This window comes from Nipponia nippon, unplaced genomic scaffold (assembly GCF_047370975.1).
Source record: "Nipponia nippon isolate SJK-2023a ecotype South Korea unplaced genomic scaffold, ASM4737097v1 scaffold_1, whole genome shotgun sequence".
Classification (NCBI taxonomy): domain Eukaryota; kingdom Metazoa; phylum Chordata; class Aves; order Pelecaniformes; family Threskiornithidae; genus Nipponia; species Nipponia nippon.
The window spans coordinates 67,720,587-67,747,654 of NW_028262290.1; the positions used below are offsets into that span (position 1 = coordinate 67,720,587).

General features: G+C 38.8%; 1 protein-coding gene across 3 annotated transcripts in view; it reads left to right on the forward strand.

The window, feature by feature from the left end:
- The first annotated feature begins 3,814 nt into the window (after positions 1-3,814).
- Positions 3,815-27,068, forward strand: part of ELP2 (elongator acetyltransferase complex subunit 2) — a 42,648-nt gene continuing 19,394 nt past the window's right edge. The window contains exons 1-12 of one of the 3 annotated variants that reach the window (XM_087758759.1): positions 3,815-3,955; positions 4,050-4,128; positions 5,408-5,499; positions 6,924-7,074; positions 8,349-8,426; positions 12,711-12,775; positions 18,202-18,268; positions 19,222-19,356; positions 20,303-20,398; positions 22,191-22,291; positions 24,204-24,335; positions 24,821-24,970. In XM_087758759.1, the coding sequence (XP_087614885.1) occupies positions 3,824-3,955; positions 4,050-4,128; positions 5,408-5,499; positions 6,924-7,074; positions 8,349-8,426; positions 12,711-12,775; positions 18,202-18,268; positions 19,222-19,356; positions 20,303-20,398; positions 22,191-22,291; positions 24,204-24,335; positions 24,821-24,970 (1,278 nt within the window). In that variant the 5' untranslated portion in view covers positions 3,815-3,823. Of the gene's footprint in view, positions 3,956-4,049; positions 4,129-4,500; positions 4,665-5,407; positions 5,500-6,540; positions 6,654-6,923; positions 7,075-8,348; positions 8,427-12,710; positions 12,776-18,201; positions 18,269-19,221; positions 19,357-20,302; positions 20,399-22,190; positions 22,292-24,203; positions 24,336-24,820; positions 24,971-27,068 lie in introns of those variants that run through there. The other 2 variants (XM_087758767.1, XM_087758763.1) reach the window with 2 other exon arrangements.

Sequence of the window (27,068 nt, forward strand, 5' to 3'; positions counted from 1 at the left end):
GTGCTGGAATCCGATTTCCAAAAGATTTGAACGCTCGCAGTCCCAGCTGGAGGCAACGGGTGCTGTGGGTGGTTAGCCCCTCTCCTGAACACCGTTCTGTGTCTTCTACATTGGGCACTTCATCGCTGAAGAACTATGGTGCTTTTGTTATGAACGAGGAAACTGTCACCCAGAAAATTACTATAATAATACCCCTCTGTCTAGCAGTGATATTGTAAAGAAAAATATAATTCATACATTTTTCTGAGACATTCAGGTACTACGGCAGTAGAAGCCACAAAAAAAAAATGCAATGAGGAAAAGGATAATTCTGTGCTAAGAATACTTTACAGCAAATTAGGCCTAGGGCCACAATATAACTAATGAGGAGAAATTGAAATATTGAATAGCTGCCTCATTCACCAGGCACTATTCATCCAGGTTGCTACTGGAGGCAAGCAACCTGCAGTAAAAATGGCATAAACCTTTGATTTAATCTATCAAAGACCAGATTTCATCTCAACATGCATTCCATTAACAATACATGCAATATATATCCAACACTGTATTCTCCTCATAAAACAAGAAAAGACAGATGAAGCTAAATATGCTGTATAATTGGTTGGAAACACTCTTCAGGATGTGAAAACATTATTTTCATGTCATTGTTTAGACATAATTAGATAAATATATTAAATACCATATACCATTTTTGACTAGCGTTGCATTTTCTCGGTCTCTATCTAAAAGCTTGCAGGCATAACTGAGTTGGGTAGGGACTACATGAAAATCACTAAGCCATCTCTGCCTGCAAAACCTGACTTGTAGATGTGAATTTACCATCAAAATGAATATTTTGCTACTATTTTGCTATTGGAATGACTGAAGTTATTCCAATATCTAACTGGTGAATTTATTTTAAGCTCAAGAAAGCTTTTGTCAGTATAAGTAGTATCTCCCTTATGGGAACTTGTTGATGTAACTCCATTGGCAGAACCAAATTGGGACATACAAAAGATGTGAAGGCGGCTACGGAGTGACTTCTGAAGTCTGCTTATGCACCATCACAACCTTTTCTGATGTGCAGTGAATTGAGCTCTTCCTGTGTTTCAAAAATTACACCAAAAGGGGGAAAAAGAGGAAGATTATTTTTACATATATTTCTGAAAAGTGAAGAAGTTATTTTCCAGGAAGATGAAGGAAAACAGCAAGGACAGATTTGAATTCAGTAAGCACGTTAGCTACAAATGAAGACTGGCTGTTGGTGACTTGCCCGGAATCTGTCCTTTTCCATCCTTGTAACATCACTCACCACTGCCATTACTGCCTTATAATGCACGTGTTCCTAAAAGGCATATTGGTTCTGTTATAATTACTGACATTCTAAATTTCTCATACACTATCCTACAGATATTTCCATTTTCAGACATAAGAGAAGATCCTGTAATGGCAGAACTCACAAAAAAATCTTTCTTGGGTTAGACCAAAGGCCCAGCATTCCGTGTGAAGGAGGACTTGGTCAGATGTAATACTTATGAAAAGTAAGAAACTGGGCTTGTCTAGGCTGGTCTGTCCTGATACAGACCCAGCTTCCCGTGCTTTTTGGCCATACCGCCATGGTGCTGTTACAGCATTCCCCACAGCACTTTCAAGTCCATATTCCTTGTTGATTTATCCCAGTTCTCTCAGTGTTGGGAGGTGTCAGGGTGGCACGGGGGTGGCAGTGACAGACCTTTGTGGCAGAAAGGAGGCAATCCCTGGCAATCCCTGGTGCTAGCAGCTCCCCGCAATGTGCTCCCTCCAGTTGCCTGGGAAAGCACCATCCCCACGGTGGTGGCCTAAGGCTGTGAGGACCAGCCCCACAAAACCCCGCAGCATGGGGCCACAGTGCCCTTGCACCCTCAGGCACAGAATCACAGAATCATTTTGGTTGGAAAAAAACTTTAAGATCATCAAGTCCAACTGTTAACCTGGCACTGCCAAGTCCACCACTAAACCATGTCCCTAAGCACCACATCTACACATCTTTTAAATACCTCCAGGGATGGGGACTCAGCCACTTCCCTGGGCAGCCTGTTCCAGTGCTTGACAACGTTTTCAGGGAAGAAATTTTTCCTAATATCTAACCTAAATCTCCCCTCCAAATCTCTCTGACACAAGCAGCACCCAGGGCCCTCCTGTTTACAGGACATCTGCAGCAGCAGGTTATCTATCAGATGAGTAAACTTTTTGTGTCACAGAGGAATCCTCCACCCAAATCCGTCTAGGAAAAGCCTACACTTTGCCCACAATCACAGTCAGAGCCAGCTTTGTTCCCACAGCAACAAACGCCAACTCCTACAACATGCCCCAGCTTTTTGGCAGAGCCTGACCTCCTCCTGCCAGAGCCCTGACTCCGACCCTGGCAGGGCACGCTGAGAAGGGGGTTGCTGTGCAGCCTGACTGCTGTGCGGCCATCCTCGGCAGCTGGGGACAGCACTCCTCTGTTAAAGCAGGCTTTGATGACTGGATCCATGCATTTCTGTGCAAGGAGTCATTTGTTCCCTTAGCAGCTAACATTTCTGGCTGTGTCTTGTATGTGATCAGGCACAGTTTCCTTCCTCTCATACCCACTGGAAAAAGCCATGCCCAGCTGCAACATTTTTGTGTCGGCTGCCAACAGCCAGTATGCATGAACATGCAGGCACATGGGGAGATAAAGGCCAGGCAGGAATGGTTCAGGGTCCAAAGTGGTCCATGTGCTACGCAGAGTGCATCCCCTGGGTGCCTGCTTGCTTTCTGCTGCTTCTCTTCCTGCCCCCCGTTCCCTGCGCAGCCATGTAGAGCTGTCTTCTCCCCTCCACCACAGGCTTTCCAGCTTTTCAGTTCAGCTTCGATTATTTCAGGATATCCCAGGCGCAATTTGGGGGCAGGAAGCACAGGACAGCTGTAGGTAGTCACATCTCTCTTTCCTTTCCCTTTCCACGCTTTTTGTTACAGAGTAGTCCATTTATACTTCAGCCTGACCCCTACTCCAGGGCCTTCTGCATGCCTGGCGTAGAGCATTTGGAGGCAAAGTGGATGTCTCAAAGGTCCTGCTGAGACTCCTACACAGCCTGTGAGAGAGCAGGTTGCATCTGTAGCCACTGGGAATGGGCAAAATTCCTGAGCCTGTGAAGCCAAATGGCTGAAACAGTTCATAGCACATCCATAATGTAATGCCCTCGCATAATCCCATTGCTTTAGGCCAATGACTGTGCAAGTAAAACTAGAATACTACTGAAGTATTTATCTTTCTTGATTCAGTTTTAATTTCTTGGACGGGGGGGTAATAAATATATCAATAAATCAAAAACCAAAAATGTAACAGATGGAATTCTCTAATCTGCTGTGACCTTGTCTTTTGTCTTGAAAAATAGAGGTACTCAAACATATTCAGATCACCCCATTGGGCCCCTGGCCATTCCTCAGTTGCAAATTCCCAGGGCTTCTATGACAGTTATTCCAGGACATCATAATAAACCGTAATATTAAACTCAGCCTGAACTCAGTGACTTAATTTAAGAACGATTCGTTATCGGAGGGAGGCTTCACAGGTGACGGAAACGGATCAGAAACGGATAATGACAACATGGTCCTGATACTCAGGCCAGCTCTTTCCTAGTTCATGTGGAATCAACGTCTGTGCACAAAAAAAAAAAAAAAAGGGGGGGGGGGGGGGGAGAAGTTTTAAACTTTGTGAAAAACCGCCCGCCGGCCGCAGGCCAGCCCTGCCGCTCCCGCCTCAGGCCCCGCCCCCGCGGGCGCCGCGCGGGGGTCGTTGCTACGGGAGCGGCGCGAGGTCACGCACGCGGCGGAGAGCAAGATGGCGGCGCCCGTAGCAGTCTGTCACGTCGCCTGCTGCGCCAACCGGGCGGGCGGCGGGGCCGTGTCCTGGGGCCGGGGGGGGCTCCTCGCCTTCGGCAGCTGCCGCGACGTTGTCCTCTACGAGCCGGCGGTGAGCTGAGGCGCTGTGGGCCGGGGCGGGGCCGGGGCCGGGGCCGGGGCCGGCAGCGCGGCCTCACTCTTGGTATTTTCTCGCTCTCCCGCAGGCGAGGCGGGCGGCCGGCGCCCTCCGCGGCCACGCCGGCAGGGTGAACTGCGTGCGCTGGGTCCGCCGGCGGGACGGCGGTGAGTAGCGCGGCCTTTCTCTCCCCGTTCCTTGTTCTCTCGGGTCCGGGGTCCGCCGCGGCGGGGGCCGGGGCCTCTTCCCTCTGAGGCCGCTTCCCTCTGGGGCCGCGGGCGCTGCTGCCCTGCCCTGCCCCTCGCTGGGGAGGTGGGGCGGGAGGGTCGGCAACAGGGGGGCTGCGGTGTAAACTGAAGGAAATAAGGAGCTGCGGGCACTTCCAGCGCATCGTCTCGCCTTCAGCCCAGCTTCCCAGCAGGGATTTTAACAGGAATGATCCTGCTCCGCAGGACTCTGACCCGGCCAACTCCGGTGAGCGGCCCTGTAAGCGAGGGGATCCGGTGGAGCTGTCTTCTCTGGGCCCCGCAGGCAGCGCCAGCCCGGGAGGCCGCTTTGCCTGGGGCTGCGGTGTCTCTGACAGATGGGCGGCTATGATGCTGGTGCTGCCACTGGGCTCTTTACTAAGGGTTTGGAGTTTTGCACGCTTTGACTTTGCAAACCGATTTGTAGTGCCTTTTAAGAAATCTCGGACTACAAAACTGTAAGTTGCATAGAGGTCACGTCCACGAAAAAAATAATTCTTTCAGATAAAAATGTTTGAGACTTTTATGAGGCTTTTGCTTGATAGTAATTTCAGGTTTTGAAGTTGCTTAGTGCAGACTTTTCAAAGGCACATATTCTTGCCCTTATGCATTTATAGAAACTTGTTGACAAAGAGAAATGGGACTGTCAATTAGACTGTTACTGTAATGTGCCTGTTGCTTTTTTGGGGGGAAGTACTGAGATGAAAACATTCCTCTTTAATAGTGGTATAAACTGACATCCTTTTAACTGGTTGCACTAAAACTTTTTCTTCTTAAAACTGATTGAAAAAAATTATTTTCAGGGAACTTGGGAATTATGTTTTCATGTGAAGCTTTGAATTCTATTGGGTTAGATTTCCTTTGCTTTATTTTTCTGTCTTCCAAAAAGACCAAACAAAAAAAGAAAATATTAAATTACAGTACTGGATTTGAGAATCTTTTTTTAAAGATCTATTAATCACATTCATACTGAACTCTAAATATTCCCGTGACTTTTCTTTTTCTGTTGTCTTAGAGAATACCTTTGCTTTTAAGCTGTCCTGCACAGTGCAACTCGTATTAGCTGTACTTTACATTGATGGAAACTTTGCTTATAGTTGACACATGATATTTTGTGAGTAGTAACCAATATAACTGCTTATGTTGTTGCCTGCTGTTACAAAGTAAGTGTTCACAAAACTTACCAAAATGTATTTTTTAGCTTCTGAAACAGAGTTAATTTCTGGTGGATCTGATAAACAACTCATTCTTTGGGAATGGAATGGGACAGGAACAGGAACGTGGAATAATCAGGTAAGCAGGAATAACCTCTTTTTAAAGCTCTGCTCCCCCCCCCCCCCGCCCCGTTTCTCACATACCACAAATTATCTGTTTTGTCTGTATTTCTTATCCATATCTCTTTGTTTTACCTTAGCTATTGAACCCCGTGTGCCTCTCCTTCAAATTGTTGGTATTCTGTCATGCTATGTTTTACCTTAAACGTCATCTCTTCTTTTCTGTAGTTTATCTTTTTTCAAATCAGCTTTCGTTAAGAAATTGGCTAGCCAGTCATCAGGTGGATTTGTCTAACATATCTAAAAGATGCTGTTTGTACGTTCTTGAGTCATCAGCTTTCTGATCTTATGTAGTACTTTTCTTTAAGCTGCCTTAAAATCTTCAGACTATGAGGTTCATTTTTCGTGGACATTTCCTGTAGCCTTCTTCCCCATTTCTTTATATCCATTTCTAGTGTTTTCCAGTCAATCTGTGTAACAGTGTAGTGTTTGTATATAGGTAATCTCACCAGAATGATACACAAGTTGGGGTAGGTATTCCAACCAACCAAGAAAACCCCCCAAAACAAAACAAAACAAAAAATCTGTGCAACAATTGAGTTTTGTCAGCGAAAATGAGAAAATTAAGGACACCTGCTAATTTATTATTTATACTGTAAAAACGTATGGCAAAAGATGGAGTATGGTGTAAACCATACTCTTAAAACCAGGCAGAGTTCTATGTCGGACCAATTGAAAATTCTTACTGGGGCCTATCATGCTATATTTTGGAAAGAGATGTCAGGTGCGTTTATGACAAAGTTGGGATAAATGCTGGATGACTTCTGGTCACAGAATTAAAAGCTTCTCATTTGGCTCTTTGTGTTTATGAGGAACAGATTACAAAGTGAATCACCTGTATTCATTCGTTAAGAAAGTAAGTACTTAAGTCTAAATTTAGAGGTTTTGTTTTTCATGTCGGTATTTTGAAGGAGTAAAAAGCTGTTTTGATTTGCGAGAACACACTAAACATCGTTGCTACTTATTTCATTGTGTTCTCTGCTCTGTCTCCTTCGCTAAGGTTCTCCAAACTTTCATGAGATGTTCCTTAGGGTGAGGGGCAAGAGAAGGAGAAAAGGAAGGAAAACTGCTCTTCTTAACTTCTATACTATTTCCAGCTGTCCTCAAGGAATGGTGAGGTTTGTATAGTGTACACAGGGACATTTAATTTTGTTCAGCTTTGAACAAAATCTTACCAAATTAGTAGTCATTACTGCTGTATTCCTTCTCTGCGTTTTCCTGGAATATGCTATAGCTTAAGCATAGCATGGCAGATGCTCTGCCATCACAGGTATACAACTTGTTTTCAGTACTAAATTATTTTATTTCTTAAAATGGCTTTAAAAATTCTGTCAGATAAGTTACTGGAATTTAAAACTTTGTAAAACTTTCTGATGTGTTCAGCTTGTGAAAAGCATTCCTCTCAAAGGCCATGCTGAAGCTGTTTGTGCTGTGGATGCTGTCTACCAGTCAGATGAACCTGACTTAAACCTTCTAATAGCTTCTGCAGCTTCTGACTCTACTGTGAGAATCTGGTCTCGGCATGGTTCAGAAGGTAACTTCTTTTTTTTAATATTAGGGACAACATACTGGCTTAATAAAAATGATAAATGCTTATCCATTGAAGTACTTGACTAAATACTAACATCTTTTAATGCAACTACATTGATTTCTCTTCAAACTCTGGTACACCACTGTATTGCTATTTGAAAGCTGAGGGTTATACTAGGTTAACAGCTTTGGGTCAGATTTGTTCTGCAGAATGATTTATCTTTGTTTTTCATCAGTGATGTATTGGCTGATTTTTTTTTTTTTTTTTTTTTTAATATGTATTCAGAATCTGTTAATCTGAACCATCATTTTGCCCTGTAACGTTGGGGCAGACTAGCTGTATGTGTGTGTGAAGTAAAATTACTTAGTAAAATGATTAATGCTGGCATTAGAAAGGTGAGGTTAAACTAGTCACTTGTTTGTTACTATTGACTTGAGTCCAATTAAATTTGGGATAATAGGATCTTGACCTTCTGGTGAACTAGGCCCTTGCATGGACACATGGAAGAACAGCTCTTTGAAATACATAAGAAATAAATAGGGTGGATAATCTAGATTTGAAGTGTTATTTGCTAGTTGAGTTGTACTGACTGCATCTCTCAAGCTACTTTCTTCCTTATCTGGTGTACTTGAGGATTTCCCATTGCCCTGCCTACATGAGAGAAATAGGTGAGAGTTGCCAGTCTTCAGTCCTGTGTTCTGGAAGGCACGTCTCTCACTCCCAAAGAACACCATGAAGTCCTGTCCTTTCCTTTTTGTCTTGCTGTTGTGGGTTCCAGTGGTGGAAGGACCAATTTTTTTTAAATTCTGCTTCAGTACAGAGGTTTTTCGTCTACCCTGTTGGTTACTCTGATCTTGATGGCTTACCGGTTTAACCACTTCTAGGATCACAGGGGTGTTTGCAGGAAGGCTGGTTTTTGCTCATCTCTCTGTCTGCTCTTGTAGCAAATGGATTCAGTTTTAGCTTTCTGTGTAGTGAATGCTGTTGCCACAGGATATAATTTGCAATATTTATCACTTCTGATATGTTACCACAGTGAAGCTGTACAACTTTAATAGTCAGTGGAGAATAGTGACTTATCTTCTAACTCAGCTAACTCTGGATAAATTTCAGAAGATAACATTATTATTTAGGTTCTTGAAAAGCATAGAATTTTTTCAGCCCCTTAAAATAAAATTGAATTGGAAATTTTAACTACATAATGACAAGAGGAAATGACAGTGTAACTGTAATACTTACAATGAATGAGATCAACACTGTCTGTTCTTGTTTTCCAGCTAAATGCATTGAAATTCTGCAGTTTGGAAATGGATTTGTTATGGATGTCTGCTTATCCTTCTTGCCTGGCAGCAGTGGTAAGTACAGCTGCACATCTTGAATATCAGTGCAGGAAATGTAAAATCTAAGAAATCCCCTTAATGTGTAACAGGATTTTCATTTGACCGACTCCAGACCCTTGTGCCATAGTTCTTGTTTTCTATGGAATCAGCCTAAGCTGCTGCTTGTATTTAAAGATTTTCACTGAACTCTTCTTAGCAATTAGAAGAATACTGGCTGATTACAGTGTCTTCAAAATGATGCTCAAATGGACTTCTTTAGTTGAACTCTGAGACAGAGTAAAAAAAAAAGGGGGTAACAGGCCTGTAAGTGAATGGGGTAGGGCAGTGCTGTTAGTTTCACCCACTCCTTGTTGTGCTGCTGCTCATGTTTGTTCTTGTTGTTTGGATTGAAGGGCAAGATCCAGAAAAAGAATCTGCATGCCTGCATCAAAAACTGCAGATTAACAAGCGGTGTTTATCACCTCTTCAGTCTTAAGTGAAAACATTTAGATGCTGAACAAGTTTAACATGACTGTTCAGTATGGTTTATATAATAGTTTCCTACTAACATAAATGTTCAGATTTTGTGGCCTGCTGCAGACATATTCTTCTGTTGCAAATCTGTAGAAGGTATTTTTTATAAAACTAAATGTATTCTCTACTGCAATACAAGCCAGATACATATGTCGAGTTAGGTTTGTGTTTAAGTATTGTTAGAGCTTTTCACCTGGATGTAGGAATGACAGGCTCCCAAGAAAAAAAGTACTAAAGTTTCTTACTCTATCTGGAGTTTTCAACTATCGGCTGCATGTGTTCCATGCTGATGTGTTGTTTGATTGTATGCCTCCAGAGCAGTTATACAGAAGCTTATTTTATTCTTTGGCTTGTGATAATTCTGGGAGATATGAAATCTCTATCAAGATGCGTCATCCCATCTGGAAATGCTAATGTCCATTTCCAGAGTGTGTCTGATATCAAAAGCAGGGTCTGCACCACTGAAGAACTTTAAACCTCTCTCTCTCTCCCCGCCCCCCCCCCCCAATATACTAACAGGTGGTTGTTGAGATGAAGTTAAAAGGCTTGAGGGTAAATTAAAATCATTACCTCCCGTGTGAATTTTTGTTAAAGTGTCTGTGGTGCCAGTTTAATGAGTATAAAATTCATATTGAAAAGCAATAGATTACTTCTTCATTTATAATACTGTACAGGTAAGAAATTCTCACTGTAACACTCGAGTAGTGCATCTGTTTAACGTTGAAATCATCTTGTATATAAGAGAAGTGACCATTTATTTTGGAAAAATCTTAAATGAAGATGATCATATTAATTCTTAAAACTAAAGGCTTCTGAAACCAAAATTGCATGGACTGCTCGAATCTTCTTTAAATGATGGAATAGCAAGCGTTTTGTTTTGCTGTGAAAATCTCCCAGAGTCCCCAAAACCCACTGTTGCTTAAAGTTGCATTCAGAGCAGGACAATCCTTTATCATGACCTTTTCCCATCCCAATTCAAATTAGTTATCCAAAACAGCACAGTGCTCATAACCTGAAAGAGTACTTTACTTTTCTGAAGAACTGAAATTATTTTCAAATGAGAAATTATTTGCATAGGTTTGGAACGGAAATTTAAAAAAAAAATCCTATACATTCATGTTTTGAATGCCAGTTCCAATATGAATGATCTGTGCCGCTAAAATTATCAAGAAACAGTTCAGATTTTGAACCATAAATATATGGTTAGAAATGTTTCCCCTAGAAATCCATAAAGGGGCTTTTAATACAGCATAGCCATGTTCTGTGTTTTCTTCCTAAACCTGACATAGTAGTCCATACAACTGAACTGTTTTTGTTCAGAGGAGTATGTTAATTCTGGAATCTAAATAAAGTAGCCTAAAATATATTATTAAAAATCTCACTGCTGATCATTTTGTCAGAAACATTAATCTGTAATGGCAATTTGGAATTTTAATGAGCTTCAAGGAAAAATGATCTATGATAACTTTAGGAGTTGCTCTGAAATCTTTATGAAGGCTATGTTGGCAGCTGTATTAAGATTTAAAGAAGCTTTTCTCTTGAGGACAATCTGCAATTCTTAAGTCAGGATTTAAATACAGAATTACTTTTCTGAAAGTCGTAAACTACTCTCCTGAACTAGAAGCATTTATAGTAACCTCTAATTTCACCAAGCAAAGAAATTTAAAGCTTGCATTGAAAATTGATTCGTATGTAATGGATGCTTTAACTTTCAAAAGATATTGAAGTTCATGATGACTACTATTTTAACTGATTGTCCTTGAAAAAAAATGATTTTAAAAAAAAAAAAAGGTAAGAACATTTTTATGAAGAAGTCAAATGGGGAAAGCCAATAAACTGCTCATAAAAACCTGAACAATCATTTGCAGCTGGAGTATAGCTTAAGCACTTTACTGGCAGTCTCTTAGTTAAGGAGTTTCTTTACAGTTGTTTTCTGAATCTTGGAAAAAAGCTTCCTACTGTTTTGTTTGGTTGTTTTTTTTGCCTTGCAATGTCTGCAGCAACTCTGCTTCTAAAATACTGGGAATAGGATTTACTCTTTTACAGACCTTGATCAGCTCTTTTGTCATATACTGTGATTCTTCCTACCACCTGGGTAATTGTGGTGCTGTAGCTTGGCCTCTGACAAATAAGAATTGTCTCCTCAGAACTGAATTGGAACAGGTCAGAAAGAGAGTGAGTGAACTTGAAAAAGATTTGCCAGTTGTATTGTCCCCATCGTAATTGGACCGCAGTTTCCAACTCTTTTTTTTTTTTTCTATTTCCTTTGCAAGACTATCTCAATCAGATCCAAATTCTATTACTCTAGAGCATTTATGTAAAAAACCTATATAATAGTCTGTTTTTGCCAGTTATATACTACTTGATACAATGTTTTGAGTGAACGCATTTGCATTTTTCTGATACAGGGACTAGATCATAATTCTCGTCTTGTTTTTATTAGTCAAACTTTGACTCCATTGAGTAAGTATGAATTACTGTAAAGGGCCATAAAGTGTATATCTCAGGAAAGGATATTACAGGCTCCAAGAACATACATTGTATCGTATTTTGTGGGGAAAAATACCCCTCACTCTTGCCCAGTTTCTGTGGACCTGAAGAGCAGGTCTTCTTTCAAAACAGCTCATTACCTGCAGTCCAAAGCAGTCTTTTTTTGTCCCCATGTAAGGCAAGGAGGAGATGGAGGTGAAATGTGACTTAGGTTGGTGAGAAGCAGCAGGTGATGGAGGTGTAAGAAGGTGAAATGTGACTTAGAAGTGTGAGAGGAGCAGCAGATAACTAGGCACAGATTTGGTACAGACAGAAGGAGGAAATTAGAGCATAAACTTCTTATGAATATTCAAGTCAATTTTTAGTTTATCAAGTCAATTTTTAGTTTTAAATGAAGTAGTTGATTTTAGTGAAAGTTAATATTTTGTTTTCTACCCAGACATAAGAAATGCAAATGTCTAGCCCTGATAACTTGTATCTTCATAATTTTCTAATTAATTCCTTTTCTTCTAATGTTTCTGTCCCTAGCAGTACTACTTCATCTTTATGACCCAAAAAGAGTGGAGTAAGGGTTAACTATTTTTCCCCATCATCTTCTGTGGGAGAGATGAACTAATACACTGCCTGACTTCTCTTGTTTTCCACTTAGACATAACTTTGTCTGGTTTGATTGGATAGACTTCCGTGTTTTGTGCACTTTCTAGATACTCATAGAAGTAAATTACTACTCAAGACTTGAGTAGGTGTGTAAAAATGTTAATTGCTTTCATATCCTTGTGAGCGGTGGTCTGTTTTCCTTTTTTGGTCTTTTTATTTCCTGTATAATAATTACGCTAACTCCATCTGTATATTGATTTGAGTTGATTTAGGAACTTGAACTGTATTAGTTCTGAGTCATTTTGTTTTGCTGCTTGCTCCTTTTGTATTTAGAGCAAATGCCTGTTGATATCAATAAAATAAACATAATTAATTAAAAATCTCTAATACTTGAACTTCCTGCAGATATGTAAGCTTGAAGGAAACTACACTTTAGCATCTTAAGTATTTGTAGATATTGTTTCCATCCCAAAATAACTTCTGAGTTTTGTGTTCTTGAGATACTAGTTTATTTCAAATAGTATTAGGTGTCTAATTTAGAAAACACAAAAAAAGTGGTATCATCCTTGCCTCTCTGTTTGTATTAATATATTTATTGATACTATATTGATTTTTGTGTTAATTACATAACTTTTCATATCCTATAACAGTAGGTTTTGTAACTTGAGTAATGAAGACTTTTTTTTTTCTCCTTTCCAGTACCAATACTGGCTTGTGGTGGTGATGACTGCAAAATAAATTTGTTTATACAGCAGAATGGTCAGGTAATCACAGTTTTTGTCTCTTGCTCATGACATTACTCAGTTCTGCTTCTTTTCACGTGCTGCTGATTTTTTTTTGAGGTTGTTCAATAACTGTTATCTGTCTCTAGATAGCCGTCACATAAAACTACCTCTGTCAAATAGTTCATCCATTTTTCTAGGTAATGATGAAATGCACATACAGAATGTTGAAGTTGGATTCCGTGCATAAAAGTGTTAGTTTTTCTGTCGTTTTTTTTTTCCCTGTGTGAAGATAGCCTGTGTTTCTATTCCCACTGATACAAAATAGCTATGACTGTTCTTCTTTATTGAGTATCCATGCATTGAATGGTTCATATGGAAATGATGTTAGTTTCAGTCTATACATTCTTACAATAAAACTGATCTGATTTCTATCTGTGGAATTGGATGTTTGTTGCTAAGTATGCCCTTTGTGCTGAATGCTTATGAAGGTCGAAAGAAGTATTTGAAGGAATCTCTGGTCTTCTGAAAGCACACACATTTTTCATGTATTATTCAGAAGCTGGCAATCTTTAGTTTTTCATACAGATAAATGTTCCTTTGGAGCACTACAAAGACATTCTGTCCTCTCTTGCATCTGTTCAGAAATTTTGTTAGACTCTAAAGCATGTGTTGAATGACTGTTTTGCAAAACAGAAGTCAATGCCACTTCTTTCTCTCTATCATTCCCTTAAAAAAACCCCCTCAAATCACAAACACTGGCCCCAATACACCAATAAACTGAACATTCAGAAATCCCCATTGAAACTGACATATGTAGGAACCACTTACTCTTCTGGGTTTGTTCAGACACAGTCCCCTTAGAGATTAAAGAATAGATACTCCTCCTTGCTTTTTGAGAGAGATAAAAGCTACTTTATAGATAATTTTGCCTGTTCACGCTGCCATATACAATAATAAGATTTTTATTTATTTTTTGTTGTCAGTAAGATAAATACTTTGTCCTTTATCTGCTATGTTAATTGATTTCTTGACTACTAAGCAGGAAAGAAGGGTTGCTTTCTTTAGTGCTTTTTTTTTTTTTTTTTTTTCCTCCTATGTAGCTCATGAGTTAAATCCATTTAATGACATTCTCTGGGAATTAGCAATGGCAGAATCATGCCACTCATGATTCTCAATGTGCTAAAGAAAGACCTTTATCTCAGGGGCTGTGCAGTTGATTTTCCTCATTCAAAATCTGGAACTTGTTTTCTTGTATGGTTCAGATTAATAAATAATATGCAGTTTGACTGCCAAAAATGTTCAGAGATGCATAACTTATTTTGCCAGTTGTTGACCAAACTTTTGAGTATAACAACATTCTTAGCCATTCTCAAATGCGGTCAGTCTGTGGAGGATAAAGGAAGGTAGCTGGAATAAACTTGCTTATGAAGCTGAAGATGGAGCTTGTTTATGGTGCTGTCTTTTTTTTTGGATGTAGGAAACTTTATTCATACAAGGGGTGAGGAATTTTCTCATATTTTACACATGTTATTTTTCACACCTTCAATTTTAGGAAGTATTTTCACCAGCTGTCCTGGCAGAGCTGGCATTCAGAGTCTCTCTTTTTTTAAATGAGGTGGGACTTCTGGTTGGTGTCTCTCTTAACTTGCCAGAACATCTCTTTTAACTAAGTAGACTGCACAGACCTCAAAGAGAAGAGCCCAAATTTGATTCCATGTGGAGTAAGAGTGCCCGTGTAGTGCATTACAGCTATTAAAAGAATGAAAACATCCTTGCGAGCCTTCTGACATAAATTCCTTCCTAGCTGCTAAAGGCAGGTTCTCCTCATTAGTCAGGTTCTCTCAAATCTGCTGACACATTTTTTATGGCTTCTGTAGTACTTTTAAAGGTATTCAAAGGAAGTGTTACTGTTGTCCTGACATTTTTTGCTAGAACTGAGTGTAGAAGAGTGATTAGAATCTAAACTTCTGCATCATTCCCTCACTGGTAAGGGCCTGTAGCTCTGTCCTGTTAATTGTGACTCTTGGGAACCTCTTCCTTTAGTTAACATCCTAAAAAAGATTGTATGAACCCGAAGGTAGAATGCAAGTTCATAATGGGATGTTCTAATGAAACTTGCAGGGCACTGTTATACTCTGAGGGAGGATGAGGCATCTTCAGTTAGCTGATTCAGGCTGCCTTTTGGTAAACTTATTAATTTTACAGCTGAAATATATTTGTTCATTAAAACCTTCTTGGTTTTTGAAATTGAGTGGGCAGGCTTCAAATCCTTTAAGACTCTCTACCCAGAGATCCGTTACTGTGTTAAGCAGTAGAGAGAAAATGAGCTCTTTGCTTTTCTGAGTTCTTGAAAGAGGGTATTGATTTATAAAAGTACCCAGGGAAAAATCTTTCAGAAACCATTATATGTCTTTCTGCTTGAGATATTACAGGCCTGTGGAGGGAAAGTAAGTAAACCAGATGATCAAAATAGAGCTTTAAAACAAAACATTTCTATGTTGAACTTGGTTTCTGTGAGAGGATTTTGCAGTGCATGTTTGACTATGTTTCCCCCAAATAATTTGGCCTAATTGAAAAGTGAATAAGAGACTCAAAGGTAATTCAGACTCTTTCTAATTCAATGAGATTAACAGCTGATAGAGGAGGGATATCACATCTAGTGTCCGGTGGGGAAAAAATGAGAAGACTTGGACCTCTGTTGCCAAATTTGCCAAACAATACTACCAGCCTGGTCCTGAAGGACATGTGCCTGAAGTGTGGGCAGCGTTAGTTGTGCAGGGTGTGCTGAGCATGTCCACAGACAACCTGGCTTCATTAATTCTGCTACCTACAGAACAGCTTTATTCTTTGCCTAAAAGAAAAGAGACCAGATTGCTGCTATGCAAAAATGTTCAGAGATTAGTTAAGAAACATGGGAAAGCCTGTGAAGTAGGTGAGTTGGGCCATGAGCTGTTGTTAGATTTAACTGTTGGTAATGTAATTTCTTATGTATCCAGTGAGGACCAAGGGGAAAACTGAAATAAAAAAGGAGAAATATGAGACTATAGAAACAAAATCTGTAAAAATGAGAAGAATGACAGATCAAAATACTTGTAAATATAACCTAGGCAATAATAAAAACTTTGACTGAATCATTTAAAAATAATGACCATGTGCATCTGCACGAGGCTTTAAATTGATGCAGTTTTAGAACAGAATACATCTGAACAAACTGAACGTGTGATACCAAGGGACAGGCTTCAAAGAAAATGGCAAAAACAATACAAAAAACCTAAGCAGAAGGCATAACATACTTCTTGCTCAGTTTCAGTGGACAATTTTTATGGGAAACACTATCTTAAAGATTTTGAGTGAATGCTTGTTCTATAGCAGAAAAGAACTGCATGCTTGACTTGAGGCTAAGTAGTGCCTAAAAGCCTATATGGGAAATGACTTAGAAACCGGGGGTGGTATTAATAACCTCAAAGTAATTAGTTTTACTCTTTAAAGAGAAAACAAATGTCTGCTTTTATTAATAGTTCTCTTTGATGTGAGACGATGAGGGTAATTTTAAAAAAAAAAAACCAAAACAAAACACAACAACTTGAAATTAAAAATAGGAAAGTGATTAGATGTGTGTTTAGATGAATATTAAAGTCAAGTTTCAGGAGATGCACGCTGTTTAACATAAAAGGAACCATAAAAGACAAGAATGTTAGCAACAGTTCAGCCTGAACCAATCTTTCAGTTGGGAATAAATTTGCCAACTAACCTTGGTGAATGTGAAATACAGAGTGTTATGTCAAGGATCATATAAATGAATGAATAAATAGGTGTTTTATCTGTTATCTGAAATATGAATTGCTAAAAAGTGTTTGTGTTTTTTTTTTTTTTTTTAAATGTTTTGCCAGAAACATGTAGTCTTCAGAAAAACCTTTAGCTCAATGTTTGATCTCGCTTCCTGGGCTGTTCCTGCCTTTATTTACACATAACCAGTTGGGTGCTTAACATCTATCTAGAATGCCACATCCAGAAGTGCCAGTGAGTGCAGAAGTGACTAGCCAAATGAGGCTTAGGTGGCTGTGAGAACACGTTCTTAAGACCAAAACTTTCCGATTTGGAAGTTTCTGTTAAGCTATTCTGGTCGTGTATCTCATATACAGATCGTTTTGTAACATTAAGACTGCACATGTAGAACAAGGAGAAGCTGAGTAACGTTGTTGAAGGCAATTTTGGAGAACATTGGGAACATCGGACCAAAGAGAGGGGCACTGGTTTCTGAGTATGGTTTTTTTAATACTCATTTTTCATACTTCTACAAATTTTTCCTTTGGGTGAGATCTTTTTGCTCACCATCTCCTCTGAAGCCGAAGACAGAGATTTTGAGAAAGAGCAGCAGCGCAATGAGAAAGGCTTTTTTCTTTCTTTCTGTTTGTCTTTGTCTGTCTTTTCAGATAGGGAGAGAGACCTCAGTTGCAGACTTCTGCTGATAGCAGAGGCTATCATTTAATCTTAACACTTAGTAGGCCTAGGTAAGGGATTTAGCAGAACATAATGGCAGAAATAATGTGATACTTATTCATACTAAACTACACTAACGTTTTAACTGTAATGGTTATTTCAGACATTTTAAGTCAATTTGGGGATCAAAAAATGTCATGGAAGTAGGGCTTTTTCTGGGCAAAGGAAAATTAAAAATGGTTTAAATGCTAAGTGAGCAGTAAGCACTTGCACCTTAATTGAATCAAAATAAAATGGTAATATTATATATGTTATGAATGAAAATATACTACTAATTAAGTTCTTAAAAGGGAGTCCAGACTATGTTTGCATTCCTGTGTTCTTGAGCCTGTGTTCATGCAGAGTTTTCCATCAGCAGATACAGTTCTTGATGTATACCTTCCTTAGAAAGTTAGTCAATAAACTTAAGAAATGTAGGGAATATTTCTAGCCCGATGAGTGTTTGTAATATATTCTTATGAATAGTATTATATTACAAATTAATTATTGAAATAATTTCAAAATAATTTCATCTACTCTTCTTTTTCCACTTGATTTTACCTGTGTTCTTTTTCCACATCATCTGCAATTGCATCCACTTCACACATCATAGAAATTATTTACGATGTCATACCTGCGTTATGTTACTCTTTCTGTACCACTGTAAGCCTGATAAACTTAAAAAAAATTTCATCTGTATCATAGAGAGACTGTAGCCTCTTGAAGGTGAGCACCTTAAATTCTCATTCTTTCCTGCTTATATGTGGGAAGTGCCATAATGTGACACGTTTACCCAATGGTAGTAAAACCAAAAAAGGCCTATTTAGATTCTTACCAATAAATTACAATCCTTAGCAGCAGCTTATTTTTCCAGTTTCAAATAATAGAAGCTGGAGATGTAAAAGACTTGAAAATCCAAAGCTAATTGCTGATATGTGCATAGTAATTAAGTGCATTTCTGTGATGTAACAGGAATTTTTATTCAGTTTCAGAAAGCCTTAATACTCCCTGGCCATGAAGATTGGATAAGAGGCATTGAATGGGCCGTCTGTGGTCAGTATGAAAGATGAATAAAGTGGAATGCTGGTTTAATGACAGTACTACTGTTTTACCCCTCCAACAGATAGCTTTGATGCACTGTAGCAGCTAAGCTCTTGTGGTTGTGATTTTTTTTTTCCCTGAGATGGTGCTACAAATATTAAAAATCAAGATAAAACACCGTGTCCTGTTAAAACATAAGAATTGTTGAACCTATACTATAGTTACATTTTAGTTAATCAAAATTATGGCTACAGTAGGATTGATAAAGGACACCACATCCCTCATTTTGTCTTGCTTGCTTCAAGTATGTTTACTTGACTGGTACCTAAATGCAAACAAACAGGAGTTTTAACAACTTGTCCTTTTCAATATGCAAATGTCTGTATCTGAGTGAGGAAGAGTTGGCTGCTTTTTCAAAGCGGGGAAAGTAGGGGGAAATAGTACAGTAGTACTTTTCTTCTCCTCCCCGCCCTCCTTTTTTTTTTTTTTTTTTTTTAAGAATAGGAGATTAAGAGGAGATCCTGTTCAGATGTTGACTAATCAAATAGTTCTTGCAATGGCAAAAATAAAGTAGACAGAATTAGAGGATGTTACAATCCTGAAGAAAGCAAAGGAGGAAAGGAGTTCTTGAAGAGTATTGAGGCTGTCAGAATTTCGAGAGCGAAGGCCACAAGTAGTAGGGAAGTATATGTACAATATGTACAGTATTTACCATGTCTTCCATGTCTTATAAGCAGGGAAATGTCCATAGTCAGTGTGTTATAAACTAGTAGAGAGTTTGAAATGGGAGAGTGAGTTGATTTTAAAATGAAACAGCAGCTTATTATACTGTGTAGAACAGGAAAAATTAGGATAATGCTGTAGTGCATGTTTGGAAAGATGGTAGGTTAGTCATGGCAGTAGTTGCAGTGAAAAAGCAATGAGAACATGGCTCTTTTTTTTTTTTTTTTTTTTAAACCGAATAGGTGAAGACCTTTTCTTAGCAAGCTGTGCTCAGGATTGTTTGATAAGAATTTGGAAAGTGTGTACAAAATCAAAACAACTTCCAGAAACTGAAGATAATTCCATAAGACTGAAAGAGAATGTTTTTACTGTCAAAGGTAGGTAAGAGCTGTAATTCTCGTGCACAACTTTTCACTTGTGTATGTGTTTGTGGTTTCAGGGGAGCTAACAAGATGGTTACCATCTAATTTGGTTTGTTTCTTGTATTAAAAGAATCTGAGACCAGTTTGGCTGCGTTATTTTTATTCAGCTGTTAGAAAAAGTGGAGTTATTGTTTTAAAGCTGTGACTATGTAAAGTTAATGATGCGTTACAAAAAATGGTAAAGCAGTGAGAGAGCTTAACATCAACATGCATTGTTACACATGTTCCAAATGCAGTATATAGGAGATGTATTTGTCTGTGGGAGGTAAGCTGTTGTGCAGTTCTCCTCCAGTTTAATAGCATACCTTTAACTTTCTTTTGAATTCAATGCATTAAGAGGTGTTATTGTTTCTTAAACCATAGAAAAGTACTGGAGAGAACAGATGAGTATGTGCAAGCTTACTTTATGGTTATTTAACATACTGTTTGAGCACTGTAGCATCAGAGGTTCTCAATGCTGACATTGTAGGGTAAATTATTAGGCAATTCAGGTAATATGAAATTTGTATGATGTTATGTGTAAAAAGTGCTCGCTACTTGCTGCAAATCCTGATTCATTGTTTGAAGTATCTTAATGCTTGTATTTACAGTCATCTGGAGATGTAAATATGCTTAAGAGTATGGGTAGAGCCAATGTCGGAGCATTTATTTCAAAATTTCTTGAGAGTTCTCCAGGAATTCTGTGATACCACTATGAGGCAATAGGCTGACCTCTTAGCGTCAATCTGGTACTCAGGGCTTGTGGCAAAGTAGATTTTCAAGGAGCTGTTCAGTGTCAATAGGCTATTGAGATATTGGTAGATGATGAAAGCAGTTGATTTTTTTTCACTGAAGATATCAGAAATGACCCGGTCTTTCTTGGCTTTTAGAAAGAAATGTGCTTTTCTCTGATTTGTGTTAGATACTGATACAACATATGCAGTTACTTTGGAGTCGGTGTTGGCTGGTCATGAAAACTGGGTGTATGCAGTTCACTGGCAACCTTCATTTTCCAAAGGTAAAAAGATACCAAACACTTAGCAGTTAAGTGTTGTATACATCGAGTACAGTCAGATGTCTTTGTATTGTGTTTGCGTGTTCACTTGTCACTGTGGACTATGAAAATGTTTAAATTCTGCAAATAATGTTTTATAAGTAAATGGATGTTGCCTTTTACTTGTGTTTTCTTTAATGAATGAAATAACTGAGCTGTACTGGCTTTGTTGTAGTTGATTTGTTGTTTATGGAGTACAAATTAGTTTAATCAGTATGAATTAATAGCTGTAATAGTTTACCTTGATACATGTATTTGAAATGTCTGTTCTTCAGAAGGTAAGCATTAACTCAAGAGCGCTCCTTTGTTTTTCTTGGAGTAGAAAGGGACAAATAGCAACATTCAGAAGATTAATCTTCGGTCTTCCGTGCATTAATATAACATGCCAGGGATTCCTCGAGTATCAGTTTTCTCTAGCATGTATCTTTAAGGCATTAATGCAGACTCTCATTGAAAAAATTGTTATTTAGAGTTCAATTTCTCATTTTGCCCTAGTCTTTATCTTTCTTTTTAAATCCGTAAGTTCTGACAGCCTTGTTTGCAGTACTGATTTGCTGGTGTGTGTCTGCCTGGCATGTAAGAGACGGAGATTGTTGGTTTGACGTGCTTGCACAATCGGAACGCCCTTCTGTGTTTGTATTGGTAAAGGTGCCTTTTTTTCTGAGACGTTTTGGAGTTACTGATGACAGGTGACTTCACCAGTACAAAGCACAGCTTTGTCAGTGTATATACAACACTTGAACAGTAGAGTGCAATTAGAATGTCAAAATACCTGTAGTGAAAGACACAGGACTTGCTTTAGAAATATTGGCTTAGTTACCTGCTCTTTAACTTTTTTTAGACACCAATAAAAGATTTTGCCTGTTAAAGCAAGGTTTAGGTGCAGTATAGGCATGCAAGTCTTGCACTGCATCTGAAAAACTGTCCTGTTAGACCGTTAAGTTTTCCAGGTGTCTTTACATCATGCTTCTGCATACGTGCAGCTGCTTGCGTTCTGTGGCCTGCCCAATCTTGGGTTCCCCAAAATAGATTTTCCTCAGTAGAGGCAGACTGATCTGGACAGACATATTCTCAATGCAGAGGGTAGGAGGTCTGGTGCTGCCATAAGATACCACCTCATGCGATGCCCACCAATGTCTCTATTCTCAAGAAAGGTTCCTCAGTGGTTCTCCTATGGGTTTTGCAACTGTGCGATGAACCAGTTCCTTTTTCCCCATTCTGGCTGTGTTGGGCAGTTGTCTGGAGTGTTTCACTGCATTTTGGGGAGCAGTCCTTACTACTGTATGTATTACAAGGTGCTAGAGTCTATTGAAGTCTGTAATGAATCTAACACTTTAGAACCCCCCTCAGTGAATACTGGCATAGAGATTATTTTGTTTTAAACTGTAAATCTCTCAGTAAAAACTTATTTGAGGAATAGAACTGAGAACTGCTATGCAGTCTCTCTGTGAAGCTCTACCTTTTCCTTCAAATTACATTTGTTTCAATATCAGTTTGGAGTGAATAAACAGTAGAATATGGTTGTTCTCATGTACATGTTTTACATTTCCTTTAGGAGATTATGGCTGAAAAATACAATACCTCCTAATGAATGCCTGGCAAGAACTTAGAGCCTGTTAAGTCTGGCATTTAAGTACTGCATTGCATGTGTCTGATGCTGAACAATTTTCGTAGTGTGTTTAGATTTCAGTATGACCAAATTCTCTTAGAAAGTATTCTCATAGGTTGTAGGGTAATCGTTTTCCTTGTACTGTAGATGGCAGCATGCAACAACCAATGAGGATATTGTCTGCATCAATGGACAAAACTGTGATCATCTGGGAACCCGATAAGGAATCTGGAGTCTGGCTAGAACAGGCAAGTGTCAGTCTTTTTCACAATATGTACTGTATTCAAGTTGCATTTCCAGCATCGTATGTGTACTGTAAGGAACAAAAACGCTATAAAATGCTGGGAGAGAAAGGCAAAAGCATTTTCTTGCAAAAATACTTATTCTGATGATGTGTTGCGAGTAAAACTATATTTTTTCAAAAATTATGTGATGCAATACGATTTTTATTGCTTGTTTGCTCTCTTATTACCATATTGGGGAGTTTCTAAGGGGAGTTTATGCTCAACTGTCATTCATCTCATAGCAAGCCAGGTGCTGCATAGTAATACATGCTGTGTACTCCTGGTAAGAAGAGAAAGAAACCCTCCTGAATTATTTGTAGTTAATCCTTGTGGGAATGTGCACCCAAGCAGTTACTACAGAGCAGCTGGCACGCAATTCGCAAGCCTGGTTTTACTCACAGTAACTTGTTTGCAGGCTGTGTCATTAGGTTTTTATTCCATTTGAGCTGGATACTCACATTTCACTGTAGTATTTTGAACACTGTTCTAATGTGGATCATCCTAAATGAACAAGTAGTACAACCAGATTTATCTAGTGCTTTGGTAGATGTCTTTGTTTTCAGTTGACTTGCTTTTCCAAATTGCAATAGTTCGGCTGAAATTGTTTGTGTTGGGTTATGTCAGCCATTGTTTATGATCTTTCCTGTCACAAAGGAAGTTCTAATCCTCTCTTGGGTGAAAAAAAGAGAATTACAGTAGTGTATTTAATTTTTCCTCTGTTCCATTGAAAAGTTCTTGTGCCTTTCTACTTGAAGTAGAAATTAGTTCATAATAGGGTGATCACATAGATTTGCTGTCCCTAGTTGTAATGCTTAGTTGTGGCTAAATTTACAAGCTTCTAAAAATGGTTTGTGCAGTAAAGCTTGTTGTAAGTTGTTACTATTTCTTTTTACATTCCGTTTGCATTGGTTAGACCTCAAATGTGCAGCTTGCAGTTCAGATCAGACATTTTAACTGCAACAATCCTTTTTGAATTGAGGGAGGGAAACCTGAGCTGGAAGCCTGTAGGAAGCGTACAAAGGGAACATCCTATTTTCTCTCTTTCATTTTGATATGATGAACAAGAAGTCTTCAAAATCATTCCCCTGCTCAGAGGTGAGACTAGAATTCTGCTTCTAGCATGGCATATCAAAGTCACTTCCATATGAGTGGTATTTTTTTAATTGAGTGCTATTAAAATGGACACAGTAGTCCACGCTGCCATTTAGAATGAGGTATAGATTCATTTCATTGTGATCTTAAAAGCAGCTGTATAATAATGGGGGAATTGTTAAGAGTTCCGCTTGAAAGGAATTGTGGTCTTATATCTTGAATAAATATATGCATACATGCATGCAAAGTCTCAAGGGAAGCACAAAACAGAGGCCAAAATATGCCACAGAAGGAATGTGGAGCAAATTGCAGGGATTCATGGAGAAACAGGGAAGTGGAAATATGGTAGTGAATCATGGAAATTAAGGGAGGAGGGGAAGTAATTGGGAACTACTGTTCCTTTCGACCACTTTTCCATTTAGTGCAACAGAGCAATAGCAAGGCAAAAGATGATAAGAAACTGTTGCATCCAACAGACTGGACTGAAACATAGAAAGATTGGGTTCCCGTCTCATCTAGTGTAGTGTTTTCTTTCCCCTGGGGGATTGAGCAAGATGCTATTGTGAGATGTTCATGAAGGGAGGCTCCATTAAAGTGGCATGCAGCTTTAATTCCCATAATATTTTAGTGCTTAACGTTGCAATTAAAATATTCTTTAAATGTATTTTTTGTGTGTAATGTGAACTCTTGCCTATAGCTAAAATTTCATCTCATGAGATTAGGGTGAGTTCATATGAATGGAAGGCCATTTTCATGGATATTTCACTTCTGATCATTAATTCAGGTGCGGGTAGGTGAAGTGGGTGGCAATACCCTCGGATTTTTTGACTGCCAGTTTAGTCCAGATGGTTCAATGATCATTGCTCATGCTTTTCATGGAGCACTACACCTTTGGAAACAGGCTGCAGTTAATAAGGTATGTTGGTTTTTTGTTATTAGTAGTACTTAAAAGAACTACACTTAGATGTCACTTGAGGTAAGTTCTATTGTTAAAAGAAAAGTGTAACAGTACAATTTAAAATTAATGATTGAAATAGTCCTCTGAATATAATATTCTGTAGGAGTCTCACTCCTGCATAGTAGGGAGGTTGCAATCTCCCAGGCTCTATAACCTGTTCCTTCCTTGTGGGAACCATAAAGTCAGTGGAATAGGCTGAACTCCTTTGTGGTTGTACTTTGTTCATAAGTGGCAGCTGAACCAGTAACAGAAGTTTCTTTTAGACTGGAGCAATAAATCAGTATTTATGTCTCTTTAGCCACTCTGAGTTCTAATAATTTGCTGTTTTCAAATTTTTTTTTTTTTTTTGCGTTCTTAATAAGGATGTTGATACTTTTATTTTGGTTAGAATATGCCAATCAGTCAATTGAAAACTACTTGCTTCTTTGGTGACTTTTTAATAGAAAGAATGGACTCCAGAAGTTGTGATTTCAGGACATTTTAACAGTGTAGAGGATGTAAAGTGGGATCCAGAAGGAGAGTTTATCATCAGTGTTGGTTCTGATCAAACTACTAGACTCTTTGCTCCGTGGAAAAGAAAACAAGAGACAGAGGTACGATCTTCAAAGATTTTGTGAGCTTGGTAAAGAGGGCTTCTCTGTCCTGAGTTTGGAACAAGTCACCTGAATATAACTCAAACCTTAAATTTCCCCAAGCCATGATCTGTTGAAAACTGCTTGTGTAAATGCTTGGTTTGGTCATTCAGTATGTGCTGTTTTCACTTTAAAAAATCCTGGTGACAGAGTTTTAGCAATCACATAGCATGACTGCTGTTTAATCCTGAGTTCACCCCCGGGTTACCTTCAGTTAGTGTTCTCACAGGGTCTTAAAAACCAGGCTCTGCAATAATTCAGAAGGAGGAATACATGGCTGATCCTAATAATCATCTGTTGCCCTTCTTTAACACTTGGTTAAGCACTGCTGCAGGTAGTCATAAAGAAACTCAGCTTTGGTTGTGTGCTTTTACACAAGCTTAATCTAAGCAAAGTTCTCACTGTATTTTTTACACTACTTTGTTTATGACTCTGACTGTTTTACTGGAATGATTATCTGAACTGCATGAGTGCAGTTAGTGCCTGTGCAAGCAACTTTTCCAGACAAATTATTCCTGAATAACTTTGTGTGTTCCAAAATAAGTCTAAATTTTGATGTGGGAAACCCTGTCTAGGAATGCAAAAGTTCCTGTTTCTAGTTGCTCATGCATTTTCCTCATCTACAAATACAGCTTTTTCTGGCAGAACAGTACAAATGTTCAGTTCAGGAAACTGGCAGAAACTAGACTGATTGAGGTCATGTAAGACACTGTGCAAGCTGTGCTCTTAGTTGGGGGAGGCAAAAGGTGCCTTTTACAACTGTCTCATCAAAGCTTCTGTAGTGTAGACCAGCACAAGTTGTCTAATATTTTTGGGAGAGTGAATTTGGCATCAATTCCTTGATTTCCTTCTTCCAGGCCACACAGAAGTAGTGGCAATCCCAGCTCAAGTGCTAAGATTTGCCTTGTGTTGTAGGAAGGGCATCTTCAGTTTCCTTCCCTGCCTTTTCCCCTAATCTCCAATCTGGAGGGTACAACAGCTCTGTGGAAAAGGTAGTATGTCGGATTTGACATATGGAAGCAAAGTCCAGGACTAGCACATGATGTAAGTTGGCAGCATTCAAAAGAGTGGTCAATATCACGTTCTCTATGACCTGCTGAAGTACTATTCTTTATTGTGTATGCTGCTTGCTAAATTTTTATTCTGTTTTCTGAAAGAACTGAGCTTTGTATGGTTTACCTGTGCAGCTGTTCCTGCTGTCCCTGAAACTTTTGAATTAATTGATTTAGCAGAGTGATTGCAGCCTTTATATCTAAGTTTGGTGTGAACTGAATTATCGTAATTCCCTTTCCTGTTCCGACAGAGCAGCCACCTGGCTAGTTCAACCAAGTGTAAATCCAAGTAGCATCAACACTTGTTGCTGCACGAGGTGTGGGAGAAAGCTAGAGTATCCTGTCGGTGGGGTGAGATGGAGGGTTGAGATAGAAATGGGTCATTTGAAGGGGTGTGTTCAGGACTTCTGAACCCTGAAAACCAGGTGTTTAGTTCTGCTGCTCATGAACTTAGATAACATAGGCTTTTAAAATGCCTTACTTTCTTTACCATACTGAGTTTAGCATTTGGAAAATTACAACAGGTGACATCTGATGTTTGTCTTAACAAGACACAATGGATGGTTCAGATATTTATGAAAAGTTAGTATTACAGCTCAATATTCACATTTTTCTGTATAAAAAGAGAACTAAATGTTAAATGCAAATAATTATCCTTTCTTAAAATCTCAATTCTGATATTGTCCTGGGTTCAAATATCAGAAATGAAGGATAACAATCAGCTTCAATTTGTCATGGAAATTTGCACCCTCATTTTTCTGGAAGAAGCTTATTGCATGACTTATGTAGCCCTCTCTTTGTCTGTTTTGGTGTTTGGGTGGTTTTGGTTTTTTCATTCCTTTTATGTGCTGTGTTCTAAAGCATGCAAAGATGCACCTAGTGAAGGGTAAGAAGGGTTTGTTGCACTGTTTGCTTGGTGTGTGTGTTTTGTTTTTTTTTTTTAAAGAATTTAATGCTTTTTTCTCATTGGAAAAGAATCAAGCTCTTGTGAAAACATGACATTTTGT